A 17335-nucleotide genomic window follows, 5' to 3' on the forward strand; every position below is an offset into this window, starting at 1 on the left:
TATTATTTCTAGAAGATTGAACACAAATCTGACAGGATATCTCTCTGAGCATTAATAATAGCATCAATAATAATAATGTCACATTTCCATAAAATGTTGTTGCTTATGGCTTCTCTTATTATGATGGTTTGGAACTCCTATCAATATATATCAATGCCTCTCTTTAGTAGGACATATAATGTTAATACAGGGTAGGTCTTGCCTATATGAAACTTGGGGCTTTGGATTTGTCTCAATAATTGTGCATTGGGAAAAAATCTATAACAGCAGTCAAGGCTAAAAGTAAATAAACAGCAGAAATGATGAAAAGTAAATGAGATTTTCAAACTTCTTTTCTTTTAATAATCTACAATATTACTGATAATACAACATCACAAAGCTTTTTTAAAACACAAATATCATTTAAAACTGTCAGTGTCCCTTTAAAATTTACAAATTTATGGGGATGCAACCCTGCTATACTTTTTACAGAACACCTTTAAAGCCAAAAGATGCAGATAAAACCAAATTTAAATTTAAAGCGTGTGGGGAAATAGAAAAAAGGGAGTTTTGTTTTTAAAAAGCTAAAGGTATACTCCAGCTCTTTAATGTTTTACATTTCCCTCATAGTCTAAGCAGGCAAAGACAGAATCAAGTTATGATACTTTTGGGAAAGCTTACTAAGCTTTCCATTCTGTCTCCCAGCAAATTAAGTAAAGACAAAAGAAACCCAAAAGAAGTAAAAGGAGACAAGCTACCCTTGTTCGGACTAGCTCACTAAACATTTCATAATTAGTATTAATTTATTCTTAGCATTAACTTCCTGAGGTTTATTTTGCTTTATTGGCAGAGAAAGCAAGGCAATCAATCACTTATTTGCTTCCCCAGAGGACCCACAATTAAACAAAGAACCACTCAATCCTAACAGCGAATCTTGTCATTAACCTGAAAACTAATGTCTAATAACAAGCAGCTAGAGGATCACAAGAGTTACATGGAGATCACAGAGTTGGGGAAAGTGAGAGTGCAGCCCCCATACAATGTTTTATGGATTCGCCTCTGCCCATAACAAGAAACTAGATATTAAGGGAAAGAAGAAGTGGCCCAGGCTGGTTTTTTTGTTTGTTTGTTTATTCCTGGCATCTTTTTTGAGAGCAGCAGCTAATGATTAATTGCACATTAACACACAATGGGCGGCAAATCCATCTTGAAGGATAGATGACAAAATTAAATCAAAGGATAAAAGAAATATAACACTGAACAGGAAAGAAGAGAAGGTTAAAATAAATGGTTAGGCCAATCAGTTTTCCTCAGAATGTATCCGTGAAAAGAAAAAAATGAAACAACTGATTTTTCATTTGTTTGTTTTAAACATTGGCTCAATTTAGTTTTTTTTCCTAATTCTTTAAAAATGAGACTGTCACCAACTTTAATAAGATACTGCTTGTTGGCGGTCTCGGAGACTGGTGGGGAAGCACCTACCTTCTTTCTGGCTGCCCGCGGCACTCTGCTGTTGTAATAAGCTCTGGCTGTAGAGCGTGGGCAGCGCGGCGGCAGCGTACTGCTGAATTCCTGAGTAGGCCTGGGTGAGGGCATCCATCGTGCCAGCCGTACCATTCGTCAAGCCCGTGGCGCCAAGTCCTCCATTCAGAGCCGCCATACCTGAGAGCATTTGAGCAACTTTACAAAAAACCCAACAATAGAGAAGAGAAATTGCACTTGTTCATTAGTGCTTTCCAAAGGAAGTTAGAGAATTATTTGACACAATTACAACAGCAAAAGCATGCATGCTAGCACTCCAACAAAATCAAACTGAAAAACGGAAACACAAACACAAACAACCCAATGAAATCATGGTGAATCATACTAAAGACCCCCAAACTCACAACAGTGATCAAAATCCACTTAGGCACTACAGTTGGACAACCCAATTCTGAATGACATGCAACCTGCTCCTGGCAAGTACAGTTAAGCTTCTTTGACACTCCTGCTTTGTACAGTTTTGCCAACAATGTACTCCTATACATTTCTGAAGTCTCTAAATTTTACATGGTAGAATCCAATGGTTCGGTCTCTTGAAGCCCTACTACATGGCTTAAAGTGTTGGAAAAATGGGAAAAAATCTTTTCTTCCTTAAACTGTCCAGTGCTACTAATGTTGTCTGCTATGGTCAATAGCTTTATATTTTGCAAGCCAATGAATGAATCGGTTTTGGATTCCCTTTCCTCATCCCACCCCCAACATCTGCAGCATAGGAGCTAGGGATGGGCACCCTGGAGATTTTCCATCTGCTTTGGTGTTGAGACTTAGGGAGAAATGAGAAAGATTCTACTCCTGGGATTGCTATAGTTGTTCAGAAGACATAACTTGAATATCGAGGATGCAATTTTCAATTCTAGATGATTTATGTACATACACAATCAACTGATCAGATCAATTGATTATTTATTTATTTGTTTTTTTTTTTGCTGAGACAATTGGGGTTAAGTGACTTGCCCAGGATCCCACAGCTAGGAAGTGTTAAGTGTCTGAGGACAGATTTAAGCCCTGACTTAAGGGCTGGTGCTCTATCCACTGCATCACCTAGCTGCCCCAATTGATTACTTATTAACTGCTACCATGTGCTAAGTGAAATATAAACACACACAAATGTCTCTAAGTGGGGGGTAGAGGGGGGTTATTGTGTCTTTCAAAGAGTATCAAGCAAGTGGGTTCAGTTGCTCCTCTGCATCTGGAAGCTAAATCTTGGCTGTTGATTATGATAGACTGGTATATTTGTTTGTTTATTTGGCTTTCCCTTTCATTCCTGCTGCTTTCTTGCCTCTTAGGGGCATTGTATCATAGGAATGTGAATTTAGAGATAGAAAGGATCTCAGAAATCACCTAGACCAATCCCTTATTTGACAGATAAAAACACTGTTCAAAGTCACTCACTAAGTAACATTTCCTAGAAGTGGCACACAGTGGGTGTGGAATGGACATTTACATAGTACCTACTATGAGCCAAACACTGTGCTAAATGCTTTTCAAATATCACATTTAATACTCACAACAATCCTTGTGAGGTAGATACTGTTATTATCCCATTTTATACTTGAGGAAACTGAGGTTATGGCACTCACTGAGGGCACAATAATAGTAAATGTCTGAAGCTGGATTTGAATCCAGGTATTCTTGTCTCCAGGCCTAGCACTCTAACTACTGAACCTTTACCTACCTCAAATGTAAGTCTAATCAACTGACATCGAAGTCTTCTGACTTTAAATCTAGTATCCTTCAACTTTCATTGGGTAAATTACCAAGTCAAACCAATGACTATTTTATAGCAATGCTAACTTTTAAATGGCTCATTAAATGGAAGTGAAAATATCATCACTGCCTTCAATTCCCTTCAAAATAGGATATTAGTTGTTGGGAAGAATACGTATAGGGTTAAAAACAAAATGTGAGATGGGCCAAGTTTCTCTACTAGATGTATAATAGTTGTCTTAAGTATCTATTGTGGTGGAGGAAAGGGAACTGAACATAATGAGGTCAGTGGGCAACTCTGAATAAAAATATGCCTGTTTATGGAGTAGAGTCAAATATTGCTTGTACCTATTCTCTCGTGTCCCATGCTAGTGCCAGTGTTATTATTTGCCATCCACAGGAAGTAAATCTAGATTTTTTTTTTATTCAGTTAATTATACACTCCTGATTTCTGGCCAACTGTCCTTTCAGTAATAGGAGAATGCACAAGATAAGCAGAAATTTCATACTATCTCAAATCAAATAACTTGGGTAAATTTGAGGATAAGGCGTTGCTATATAAATGCTTAGCAGACAAGCCAAACCTTACCATCCAGACTAAGAAGACCTCTCTGAATTAGTGAGACATCAGAATGAGAGAATATATTACAAGGAATTAAAATTTATTTCCTTCGAGGAGATCCAATAATGATGAAACTAGGCTATAACAAAATGTTGGCAAATAGAGGTCCTGCCAAATCAGCTTTAATAAAGAGAGGAATCATTTGTAATTAGAACACTAATTGTTGGTATGCAAATAGGTATTGCTAAGGTACTTGGAAGGAATTTGTTCTTTTGATTGGGTTAACCATTCTTCCATGTAATCTTATTTGCCTCTCTAAACTTGCTAAGCAAAGTAAACTTCAGCTGAGTCCTTTTCTAAATAACCATGAATTCTGAATTAGCAAGGTTATTAGTTGCATGGAACCAAGCATAGGCTTTCCTGTATCCTAGTCCCTTAAATAATGATCCAACATAGTGTTATGTCATAGTCTCTTTGAACTGTTCTACCTCAGTTTCCCTGCACTAGTTTCCCTTACTGTCTTGACTGAGTTTCTCTGAATTGTTCTATCTCAGTTTCCTTAACTGTTCTGCCTCAATCCTCTTAGTTGTAAAACCCTGCTCTGGTCCATTAAGACTGAGGACCATTTGCTCTAAGGTTATAAATTGTCAATGTAAGACTCAAGATAAGGCCATCAGACTTCCTGATTCCTAACCCTTTCTGCCTTCAAGAATTTACGACACTACCCCTCTAAAATATTCCAAAAGATAAGACTATCCTGGATAGTCATTGACATCTTTACTTCTGCTTATTCAGACATCCTGACTCTGGCTTTTAGTAAGAATTTATGGCCTCCCCCATCCTAACAGAACCAAATGGGTCTGTGAAAAAATTTCCTGCTTTCTTCTTTGTTTGTAAAGGTATATAAGGATTTGGGATTTTCTCATTCATCGCTGGATACTTTGAGATGAGAGTCCTGTCCAGTCAATTATGCTCTCCAATTAATAAAATATTAAAAACTTTCTAATCTCTATCCTGCCTCAGTTTCTCTGGCATTACAATAGAATTTAGGATTGAAAAAACATTCTAGAGTCAGATTATTGTATTTAGAAGAGATCATAAACACTGTGTACCTAGACTCCTACAAGAACAAGAATCCTTTCTACAATATATTGGGCAAGTGGTCATCTAGTGTTTACTTAAAGACCTTGGAGGTCTTTGGAGGGCAGAACCACCTATTATTTCCTAAACTAATCCATTTTATGTTTGAATAGTTTACTTTGTAAGGAAATTTTTCCTTAGGGCAAACCTAATTTGCTTCTTTGTAATTTCCAGCCATTAATTCTACTTTTGCCCTCCAAGGTCAACCCAAAGGAGATTATTCCCTCTTCACCTAAACATCTTTTCCCCTCTTCTTTTCTACTTCGGGTTAAACATCTTTCCTAAAACTTAAGATAGGATTTGACCATGCTGGAGTATGACATGGCAACTCTTAGTCCTGAACACTATACCTTTCCTTATGTAGCGTTTTAATTAACTATTAATCTCATTTGTTCTTTTGGCTGCTAAATTAGAGTATTGATTGACCCCACACTGACCTTGCAGTCCATTGAGTCCCTAGATTTTTTTCCAGATAAACTGCTCTCTAGTCATTTCTCCCCTATCTTATAGTAATGAAATTGATTTCTTGAGCCTAAGTGAATAACTTTACAATTATCTTTGTTCAGTTTTATCTTATTAGATTTAGTCCAACATGGTTGTCTGCCAAGAACTTTTTGGATCCTAATGTCTAATAACTCTTGTAACTTTGCGCCATTTGCAAATTAAACAAGCATGTCTATTTCTCTCCAAATTAATGATTAAAATGTTAAATAGCACAGAACCAAATGCAGATTCATCAGAGATTTGCTTCCATGTTGATATCAAGTCATTACTACTCTTTGATTTTAGTCCTTTAATTACATTTCAAATTCTTTCATGAACTATCTTACATTTTTCTTCTCCACAAGGAGAGCATAAAGAAAGGCTTTGTTAAATCCTTTGGTAAAATATAGGTAAATAGTATTCACATGTTTTACAAGTTTAATAACTATCAAAGTAAAAAATAAGCTTAGTTGGTCTCTTTGAGATCACTAGTTAACATAATCTTGAATTTTGCCTGGAATTAAAATCAAATTTACTAGCCACTGGCAGATTCCATTCTCACCTTCCTTCTCTAATCCTGGGTTTCTTCTCCTATTTCAAACATCATTGACAGACTCAGCAACCCTATCTTTTAAGTACCCTGGAATCAAGTCCATTTTCAATGGTCCTACAATTTCTGAAGAGTAGAAATGATCATTTTCTCCTCCACCTCTATTCTTTTCCCCAAAGTACAATAGAGTTCAAATGTGAGAATACTGCCTCAAAGTTTTGAAAAGAAAGGTAAAGTTCTGATGAAGAAGGCAAGACCAGGAGTGATGTATTCCACCTAACTGGGTAGAGGAAGGAGACCTTTGTTCAGACTTTAATTTGGTGGTGATGAATATAGCCATTCCTACTGGTACCACATTTGAGACTCTGTGTCTCCTAAGATGGTATCAGGTCAACAAATACACTAAGCAAGAGTATTAAGTAGACACAAAGCCAGAAAAAAAGGTCTGATTCCTCAACCCTGATAGGTTAACCATGCCCCTTCATTCCCTTTATATCAAGACTGTGCTTCTGTCTTTTAAATAAATTTTGGGACAGTGTTCTCTCAGCTGGACTTTATGTTTTATGAAGAATTGTGGGAAAGGCAGTGGGGGAAGAGAGAAGCTTATTCTTATTCTTTAGTAAATGTAGGATCAATAGATATTTAATCCTGGCAGAGGCATAGGTAAAAGATCTATTTATACCTGGTAGTGGGGGAATAGGAAGAAGACAGCAAGCAAAAGGAAAAACAAAGAACCTGAATTTTTAGAAGAAGAAATAACTTGGGTAGTATTTATGATGGAATAGACCTTTTGCTTACATGTATCTAGAGGTGCAATAATAGGTATGGCCTGCCTGTTATAATCTGGAGAGGTATCAAGAATTCCTCAAATCTTCCTATTGAGATGAAATTCTTTTACTAATCCCATCAATTTAGAACAATTCCTTTGGTTTAAGAAATGCCTTAAGAATTGTCAGGGTTAATAAGTTAAGTGAGTACCAATCATTTTTATCTTAGTATAAATTAGAGTCAGTAAATGTTTTCCATCTAAAAAAGTAGCTAAAATCAGTTGTCCTGGGGGAGTTTTAGTGGGGTGGGGGTGGGGGTTAAGGATGCATTGCCCAAGAAAGCAGGCATAAGCAAGGTATTACCTTTAGGCAGCCAGAAGGATCGTGAGGACACTGAGTTCCCAGGATTCAGGGAAGAATGGCAATAGAAAGGAAGATCAGAAGGTGTGAAAGACAAACATTACTTACTTTGAAATTTTTCTTAGGGATGATTTTGTTTCTAATTGATCAATAAGATTATAGAGGACCAAAATTGTACTGTTTTCCCCTAAAGGCAGATCAGCAATTGCTACTTAAGTTATCTTATCTTCACATTCAGATATAGACTTGGCTAAAGGGGAAGATAATATATTTTCCATTTTTAGAGCATTTCAAGGTTCATAAAGTGCCAATATACCCATTTGGCACATCCCCTTGAATCTGTTCATGGGAACATTAGGCTATCAGTTATGAGAAAAAGTCAGACAATAGGGTACTGAAAGATTAACTGATTTTCTATTATATAATCAGCTTATTAAAATTGATTATTAAATTATCACTATATGTACATGTACATATACTCACAAATATATGTATGCATGTATACACACACATATCCTATATGTGTACTGTATATATGTATGTGTGTATGTACAGGCAGCTAAGTGGTATAGTGGATAAAGTGCTGGGCCTGAAATCTGGAAGATTTATCTTCCTGAGTTCAAATCTGGCCTCAGACACCACTATGGGACCCTGGGCAAGTCACTTAACCCTTTTTGCCTCAGTTTCCTCATCTGTAAAAATAAGCTGGAGAAGGGAATGGCACCCCAGTATCTTTGCCAAGAAAACCTCAAACTGGATCACAAAGAGTTGCTCACAATTGAAATGAATAAATAGCAAGACTTAACATATATAGGTGTGTACATATGGATGTGTATATATCGGAGATAAGAGATTAGATCTGTGACTTCATTGATAGGGGACACTCTTAGAAGAGGAAAGTCCCTCTGTCAATGCAAGTTAGCATTTTCTCTGCACTTTTTAGTCTTGGGAAGTCATTTTGAGAAATAATTAGTAAAGTGACTTGCTCACAGTCCCACAGCCACTGCCTTAAATATAGGCTTCCTTGGTTCCAAAGACAACTTTATATCCATTATGTTATGCTATAACATGTATTTATGTATAGATGTACATGTGTAGGTATATAAAACAAATGGCCTTTTTATGTAGTTTGATATAAAACTAATTTTTTTGGTGCCATTTCTATGGTGGGCACCAAAAGCATATTCAGAAGCAACTTATACTTTCGTAGGTTGGTTTGCCCTTATATGTGGCAAAATAATGTATACATATATGTATGCAATTTTTCCACATACATAATATGCTAAAGCCATTTGTACTTAGTATCCTAAATTTTTTTTTTATTAAAACAAATTTCTAACTATGTTAATTCAGTCATAATGGCTTCACTATTTTTCCTGGAGTAAGATATAAATAAAATAGGTGTGCAAATCACTTGAGACCATTCTCAAACAGAATTTGGTGGTCCATAATGATGTAGTTGTATGTATATAATGGTTAAATTTAAGTACCCAGATATTCTTTATTACAGACCCTCAAATGACTTAGAGCCTAGAGTTGTGGGATCACTGAATCAAATATATGTTTCTCTATATATTATTATTATTACCCTGTGAAAGGACTAATTTGTGAAAATATACTGTTATTTCTAAATATGATTTTGTGGCCACCATGGAGACAGTTGGAGTCATTAGTTCCACTTTACCTATTTGTAGGGGTCCTTATAAACCAAAGAAGGAAAAATAAGGACTGTGCTAATGGGGTTTTTATTAATTCATATTCTACTTAATAGGATTAGTTTTTCCTTTGTGTTATGGCATGGGTTGCTATGCTGCAAATTGTTCTAGCTGATTTGGTACAATTATCTATTAATCAGGGCATGTATTTGTATGTGTGTGTAATGTTGCATAGAAATACATTAAAACTGACGTAAAGCAATTGCCACAATGAGGAGGCCAAAAGAGCCCAGAAACTACTTTACTTAGCAAATATTTTATCTCTTTATCAAGCAGAAAGAGAGAGACAGCAAGCTAGAGAATCAGTTTAGAATATTATTTGTAAAACATCAGAAAAATGCTACAGAAAAGACTTGTAGAAGATTATGAGCAATAATATTGTCTTATAAAACAATCAAAGTAGATGGTGTGAGAACAAACATCCAGAAAATTTGGCCAAAGAGCCAATTGAGCCATGTCATTCTCAAAATATTCAAAGATGAACGTCTCTGAAAAAAAAAAAACAGGAGGAAAATGGATTGACTTTATCAACATTTCTAAGATGCTCTTTTCATCATCAATGACAAAGGACCCTTCAAATTGGTATGCCTAATGAAAAACATTAAGAAGGTAGTTAAGAGGATGAAGTCTAAAAGTAACGGGAGTAGATAAAGTTCATACCATGGATATCTGTATAAGAAGTGACACAATTTTAAAAAGCAGTAGGGGCTCATTTCATAAAATGTTTCAGAAAAAAGAAGAATGGGAAAAAACAAGAACTTTGTAGCTTTCCCCAAAAAATAATTAAAATAACAACGGTAACTAAAGAATTAGATGGTTATTTGAAAGGTTCCTTGATTTAAAAAAAAGTGAACATCCTAATTGTCATACAACAGACAAAAGTACAAAGACTATAACATCTCACTCTGTTCCTTGTTTTTTGTTTTTTTAAGTAATTGTTTCTGCTTTAAAGGCTATTCTGCTAAAAAGACATCTCTTATGGATATTCTAAGCTCGTATTCTATTTCTTGATAAATGCTATCATAAAGATAATCCATTCAACAACTTTATTAGTAAACTTAAGTGGCATAAAAGAGGGAGATTTATAATTGACAAAGGTGTTTCTTGCTGCTATGGGAAATGTCCTGCTATAGGCATAACACATTTGTTAAGGTGAATGTCAAGATAATTTTATTTAAATTTTTAAAGGAAACCAATTATTGAAAGCTTAATCATAAGTGATATGATTTTTATCTTTCAAATTAAAAAATATTTAAAAAGTAACTGTTAAACTTTGCTTTAAAAACCCACAATTGTTATTGTAATGCTTTCATCAAGCTCCAGAACATCACAAGGTCCTCTCATTGAGATCTATAATTACTTAAGATCAATTTAACAGTTCCTGCAGGAAAAAAAAAAAACCTCTTCCTTAGAATGACATGTATTTAGGACAGTTAGTAATCTACTACATATATTTGGGATAGAAACTGCAAATGGATAATGTGGTGGTCTTAGAACTCAATGTAAAAAGATGATTTGGTTGCATTTGGGAAATTGTACAGGACTATACTAAGAACTCTACTCTGTTCCCATTAAATGAAAAGGTTTTTGAATACCACCATCTCCAAAGAATCAAAACTGTGGGTAACCTAATTCTGGTGAAAGTTTAAGATAAAGAAAGAGCCCAAGGGTTCTACTGATACCTACAAAATGCTAAAGACTTCAAGGAAGTCCTCTACACCACTAAGTGGACCTGGGATCTATGCAAAAACATGGATGGGTCACCCAGGAAACAAAGGCATAGGTGTCTTGAAATGAGCACCAATGGAGGGAATATTTACATCAGTGTGATCACAGATCCATGTTAGTATTAAAGATCACAAACAAAAAAAGTGTGATCATATAAAAGCAGATGTAAGCATATGTGTATATATTACTAGTGACACTGTTCTGCTTCTATATGTACCTTTAGAGTTGTTTCATAAAAGTGACAGCACAATATATGAATCAATAATATGAACTTGCTTGAACCTCTTATTTATTTTTTAATAAAACCTGTCAAAAAAATTCCTGATATATGCTCTCTCTTTTTATAAATATGTAGTACTTATGTTTGTGGCTGTTTTATTCACAAAACACTGAACTATTTAGCAGGAAAGTGCTGTGCAAAAAAAAAAAAAGAATTGATTTTTCTTTTCAGTAGGTGTCTATGTTTAGATATATATATATGTAAGATTATATATATCATAATATATAGTCATATTACATATATGATACGTCCAATATTTCCATTCAGTTCAGGACTGGGGATGGACCAAAGGTATGGACAATGAATGTCACTAATTATTACTTTGTAGAACACATAGCTCTTCATTCCTGTCACTACACTGACATGTAAAAATCATTTCATTCATTTGCCATAAATTCATTTATGTCTTTGTATTTCTAGTACCTAGCAGAATAACTCAAAAAATGTACAGTAGACATTGAAAATATACTTTTTGATTAACTGATAAATCAGGTTTTGTTGGCAACAGAGAAAGGTCTAAAATTCCACACACAGGAGGCACAATTTTCAGACTGTGCCTAAGGTGAATAAAATGCCTCTGTGTGAACATATCTACAAAAGATTTTTTGTTCTAACTTAATTCACACCTTAATACCCAAGATCTATACCACCAACTTTCAGCTTATTGGAAGCTGAGGGCTTGGCTGATGGATTACATACTTCTTTTACTCTTGTTTTTCTCCCTTCCCTTCCCATTTGCCCTTTAAACCTCACATTATTTTTCAGTCTCTTTCACTCACAAGTTGAAAATAGATAAGAAAAGGAAAAAAAAATATTAGAACTGTCTGTTTAACTGCCTATTATCATTAGCCAATTTGGAAAAAAATAATAATCGGGCAGGAGGAAGATGAAACACTAACTAAAATGATTCTGCTTTATCTGTGGATGCCTTCGATCTATGCTGTCCCTATCATCCATGTTCACAGATAGCAGAACACTGATTACAGCTTTGCTATTATTCAGTTTTTTAGAATATAATCAGGACAGTCATGTTTCTTGGATGGGCTAGGGTCAGGAACAGTAAGAAGATGCTAAAGGCTGTCACTATTCAGGTAATTGCTTATTGATTAGCCTTGCTTAGGGGAGAAATTTTGTAAATGATTATGCCTCGGTGATTTGGGGGACACTGACAGTTTTTTCTAAGGAGGAATCCATACTATACAAGCATATGCCTTCTTATCACTGAACTTGGGGTCAGTAGTAAATATCTGATCAAGATGAACACTGAGATTATAGGATGGTCAAGCCCATTCATCAGACCTAAGGCCTAATTTATGCTTTTATATATGACATTGGTTCAATGACAAAAAGGCACAAACTAGTTCATAATAGAAGGATAGGGTCATTCTAAAATCAGATCTGTTTTGTTTTCCTTGAACCCTATGTGCCTAGAATTGCACAAATATAGTGTTTCGATATTTATTTAAAGCTTGTGTCCTTGCCAGAAGCAGAACGTGTTAACCCAAAACCCCATGCAAGAGCCCACCCATGTTTCTTAGACATTCAGGAATGCACCACCCAAACCCCTCATGGTGATGATGGAAGATCATAACTATACCACCAAGAATAACACAACAACAATAATAACAACAACAAGAAGACGACAACTTGACAAGAAAATGGACAACGGACAAGAGGATAGCTATCATGCATAGCAATGCAAGTGAGCACATGGTGCTAAGGAGGACATCCGTTCCTGCTGGCCTGTTAGCTTAGGGACCAAAAGGCTGCTGGGTGATCAAACCCCTTTCCTTCTTTGGGGGGAACTGGGTCCAGGGGCAGTAGAAGCAACATGAATGGGATTAGAATGTATGTATGTGAATATTGTAAAACAAATCCAAAATTCCAACCACTCCCCCCAGTCCCCAAACAAAACAAAACATCATCAACAACAAAAAAAGAAAAACAAAGCCCCTAAAATAGGGAAAAGAAAAATCTAGATGAAGATACAAGTGGGAATTAGAGCTCTTTCAGCAAAAGTATAGAGAGAAGAGCTGTTCTGTTCCAGAAGTAAAGACCCTTCTGCTCAGATTTGGCTGCTATGAGGGGTGAGAAACCTGAAGCTCCTGCCACTTGGCTGATGTCTTAAAACATTAAATGTGGCATACAGATGCTTCCAAATGACCACTTAGCACCTCACATGCTATCCTTGCCAATCAAGCCTTTATTTGGGACAGACAAGGGACAATTTTTTGTCCCATTTGTGAAATTGGTCGTTGACCTCTGTTCTAGTGACTGTTCTAGTCTTTCCAGTATGGCAAATAACCACTAATATTTTTGGAAGAACAGAAACTCCCACAAAATTATGTATTCCCCTATTTCTTACTTTTATAGTACGTGTTTTCCTGTCAGGTCTTTTTATTTGGATAAATTGTGGGTTCCTGTATGCTTATAAAAACTCAAGTTTATATTCCTGTTCTCTTAAACAACAACATTGGATTATGGAGCCATCTTTTTTTTTTTTTTTTTTTTTAAATTAAATCTTTAAAAAAAGGCTCCCTCAACATAATACAGCTATAAATGCAATCAGCTGTTCAAGGGACGCCTTCATTCAGGGTTCACAATGTCCAGTTGTATATTTACTGTAGCTTACAGTTTTAAAATTTTGGCTAGCCACTGGGCTGAAGAAACAGATGCTCAGCTAGCTCTCACACACCTGTTTCCTTGCCAGTCTTGTGCAGCCAGAAGGGATTAAGCCTGAGGCAAAAGTGTACTCTTTGAGGCTTGGGAGACAGGAGCAGTGTTCAGTGAAAGACGATGTCTAGTACCACAGCATGGGTCTAAAGCCTGACCTGAGAGACTGGTGGTGTCCAAAATTGGCACTTCTCCATGCCCTATTTCTTCCATGATTGGTTGGGTGGTCTGCTCAGGGAGAAAATCCCTGAGACTCTGTGGTGGACTCCAAGAAGGACTGCCTTAGGAGCAGCCAGGAGAGTATTTTTGGAGCCCATATCTGATTACCTCTGGCTATGGACTATAAATAGCCAGAGTAAAATGGTGCACCTGTGGAGAATGAATGCTACTGATTGACTGGCAGAAGAATTTGCTTAATACATATGACTAGATTTATTTCTTGTGGCAGGTGCTGTGCAAGGAGGGTCATTTCCTTTTCTAAAAATCTCTCTCTCTCTTTTTCTGGACAATTATCACAGAATCATGGAATTGTACAATCAGTAGGTCCCTTAAAGGAAACTTAATTTTCAAGACTTTCATTTTATAGATAAAGAAATTGAGGACTTTGAGATAAAGTGACTTGCCCCAGGTTATACAATGTCCGGTTAGTGGAAGAATTCAAACTCAACTTTCCTGATCATGAGTTTTTCCCCCACTACACCATTCTCTCTTCAAAACAAAACAAAAATCCCAACAGAAACCCCACAAAAATTGAGGTTCAGTTTTTCTACCATTTGAAGCATGTTTTCTTCCATCCCCAGTTACAGTTCACCCTTTTGGAGATCATTTATAACTAATTATTTTCCCATGGTCAATATTGGGGAAGGCTGTCCACCAGAGCAGTAAATACTCACTGTTTATGGTACCTGCTAGTGCATTAATATTATTCAGTCCAACGGTGGCTCCAGCCAATCCTTGCAGAGTCCCCAGAGAGGTCAAGGAATTCATGGCTGCACCAGCAGTGGAATTGGGAGTTGAAGCAGCCACTGGAAGGGAAAAGAGAAAAAGAAAAAGAGACAAAGAGAAGGAAATGGGATGGGAGGGAGGGAGGGAAGAAAGTACAAAATTAATGAAAATTAGTCATCATTACAGCAGATCAAGGTGATCAGTTTCTAAATCACAATATGTAAACATGTAAAGTCTGGCTTTACCTTTCACAAGCAGAAAATATGCACAGGCCTAAACCAGCAATTTAAGTATTTAGTCTTGATGATAAGAATACTTTGATAACAGTGAAGGTGAGGGGATTAAGACCAGGCCTGGGATTTCACTGATAAAAAAGGCTCACCCAGTCGGTGTCAAAGGTCTTCTTGGCTCCAAAGCTAACTCTTGAACTACTATGCCATGACTGTAAATGCCAATGAAAAATAATCATTGCTGGTCAGTAAGAAAAGTACATTAACAGTGAATATGAGGAGGAACAAATCATGCATCAACCAGCAGGTTGGGAGATGAATTTTCTTTTACTCCTAAGCTATTCTGAGCGTTCTGCTTCCCTGGCACCTCCTATTCAGCATGTCCCAAGCTATACTCAATCAACTTTCCTCAAAATATTTTCCTTTCCCTAACTTCTGTATTAACATAGATGGTACCATCATCATAGGCTTATATACCATATAGGCTGATAACCTTCTCTTTATTTCTGCCTGATCAGCATCCTTCCCCTAACTATTGCATTCAAACTACTGATTCTATTTTGACATGATCTCTCATAATAGTCCCCTCCTTTCCACCTCCAAAATAATTATCCTAGTTAGGACTTTGCTTTTCTATTGGAATAGCTTCAAAATTGCTCTCCCTGACTCTAGTCTAACTCTTTCCCAATTCATCCTTCATAACACTGCCTGAATGGTCTTCCTAACGAGCTGCTCAGCTCCCTCCACTCCTCCAGAAATTTCCCATTGCTAACTATATAAAATATTGCTTCAGTTCTTGGCATTCATGATCTTTCTTAGTCTGGCTCTAAAAATACCTTTACAACATCATATCCCATTTCTTTCTTTCTTTTTCTTTTTTTGCTGAGGCAACTGGGGTTAAGTGACTTGCCCAGGGTCACACAGCTGGGAAGTGATAAGTGTCTGAGGCCAGATTTGAACTCAGGTCCTCCTGACTTCAGGGCTGGTATTCTACCCACTGCATTATCTAGCTGCCCTCCCTCCCCCCCCCCCCATTACTTTTTTTCACCTATTTTATTCTCCTTTCAAAGTGGGATTTTTCACCCCTGCCTTGCCTTTGTTCATGTCATTCTATCCTTCCTGGAATGGACTTTCCTCTACCCTGTTTTCTGGCATCTCCATCTTTGAAGTCACTTTGAAATCCAACTTAATTGCCACGTCCCTAAAGCTTTCTTTTTGTACATAACCTAGATTTCTCTTTTGCATTTATGTCTCTCTTTTATATAGTTATTTGTGGACATTATATTTCCTCCTATATAATTCCTTCCTAGCTTCTCAAGAGTGGGGATTATATATGTTCAGCACAATGTCCTATAAACAGTTGATGTCTAATAAGTACTTGTTGAAGTACCTTAATCAGTTAAGCATCTTTCAAGTTTTTATTCCTAAAAAATCTGTAACAAAAGGAGCTAAAAGACAATTGGTTATATTGTTCCAAAGCTATTCCTGACATTGTATCACTGTTATAATGTAGCTGTTGGCAAAATGTTGATACTGTTGAGTCATTTCAGCCATGTCTGACTTTTCATGACATCATTTGGGGTTTTCTTGGCAAAGATACTGGACTGGTTGCCATTTCCTTCTTCAGTTCATTTTACAGATGAGGAAACTGAGGCAGGCAGGGTTAAATGACTTGCCCAGAGTCACCTAGTTAGCAAGTATCCGAGTTTTCCTCATTCCAAGCTCAATGATTTATCTATTGTGCCACTTTATGGGTATAACATAGAGTCTTGGTACATAATAGGGATAGAGAGTAAAGTCTTGAACTATATATCCCTCACTAGAGACTTTACTGAGATCTGAGAGTTCTTTGACAATACTCAGTCTGGGATTACCTCTCCATCCAAGTGCCCCACTCATGTTCCTGGGCTGCTGAAGGAAATCCCCATGAGTGGTGAACTTAGAGTCAGAAAGACCTGAATTCAAAACCTTCCTGAGATATTTTCTAGGTGAGACCTTGAACAAGTGTCTTTACCTTTGTGTCTTTGTATGCTAAACCTGAAAATGAAAGGGTTGGTTTGTAAAATGAAGGAGAGTGATTTAATGATCTCTAAGACCCTTTTCAAGTTTAAAGCCACACTCCTATGACAATCCTCTTCATTGAATCTTGGAAAATACCAACTCGCCAGCCTGGAATTTAAAGCCTTCCACAATTTCCTCCTACCTTCCTTTCTAGCCTTATTTCATACTATTTTCCTTCTCATACCCTGGATCATAGGCAAACTGGGCTACCAGCTATCTGTCAAACTTTACATTCTAATACTGCTGTGCAGTTGTGCAGGGGATCCCGTGTGACTGGAATAAACTTTCTCCTTGCCTTTGCCTCTCAGAATCCTTGTCCTTCAAGGCTCAGCTTATCTGACACCTTCATTTAAAGGCTTTACTGATACCTCCCAGTTGTTAGAGTTCTAATACGAAAGGAAATTGCTATGGCTATCTGGAGAAGTAAATGAGTTTCTTTTGAGACTGTGTTGTGAATATTTTAAACTGATGTTGTAATATAAAGTGCCTTTAATATTCATTCACTGTCTATTCTTTATCTCTGGTGATATATCCTATCTAGGTTGCTTATTTTTGATTAGTAAAACTTCCAATGACCCAAAATATTCTCTGGCCCAGGGAGTCTGGATAACCT

At 36.6% G+C, this 17335-nt stretch overlaps 1 protein-coding gene across 25 annotated transcripts in view; it reads right to left on the minus strand.

The window, feature by feature from the left end:
* Positions 1-17335, minus strand: part of CELF2 (CUGBP Elav-like family member 2) — a 974186-nt gene that overhangs the window by 13918 nt on the left and 942933 nt on the right. For 17 of the 25 annotated variants that reach the window (XM_052000334.1, XM_052000335.1, XM_052000330.1 and 14 more), the window contains 3 exons: positions 14380-14511; positions 7094-7123; positions 1462-1659 (listed from right to left, as the gene is read on the minus strand). In XM_052000334.1, the coding sequence (XP_051856294.1) occupies positions 1462-1659; positions 7094-7123; positions 14380-14511 (360 nt within the window). Of the gene's footprint in view, positions 1-314; positions 1236-1461; positions 1660-7093; positions 7124-14379; positions 14512-17335 lie in introns of those variants that run through there. The other 8 variants (XM_052000329.1, XM_052000323.1, XM_052000328.1 and 5 more) reach the window with 5 other exon arrangements.

The sequence above is a fragment of the Antechinus flavipes genome, chromosome 5 (genome assembly GCF_016432865.1).
Source record: "Antechinus flavipes isolate AdamAnt ecotype Samford, QLD, Australia chromosome 5, AdamAnt_v2, whole genome shotgun sequence".
Classification (NCBI taxonomy): Eukaryota; Metazoa; Chordata; class Mammalia; order Dasyuromorphia; family Dasyuridae; genus Antechinus; species Antechinus flavipes.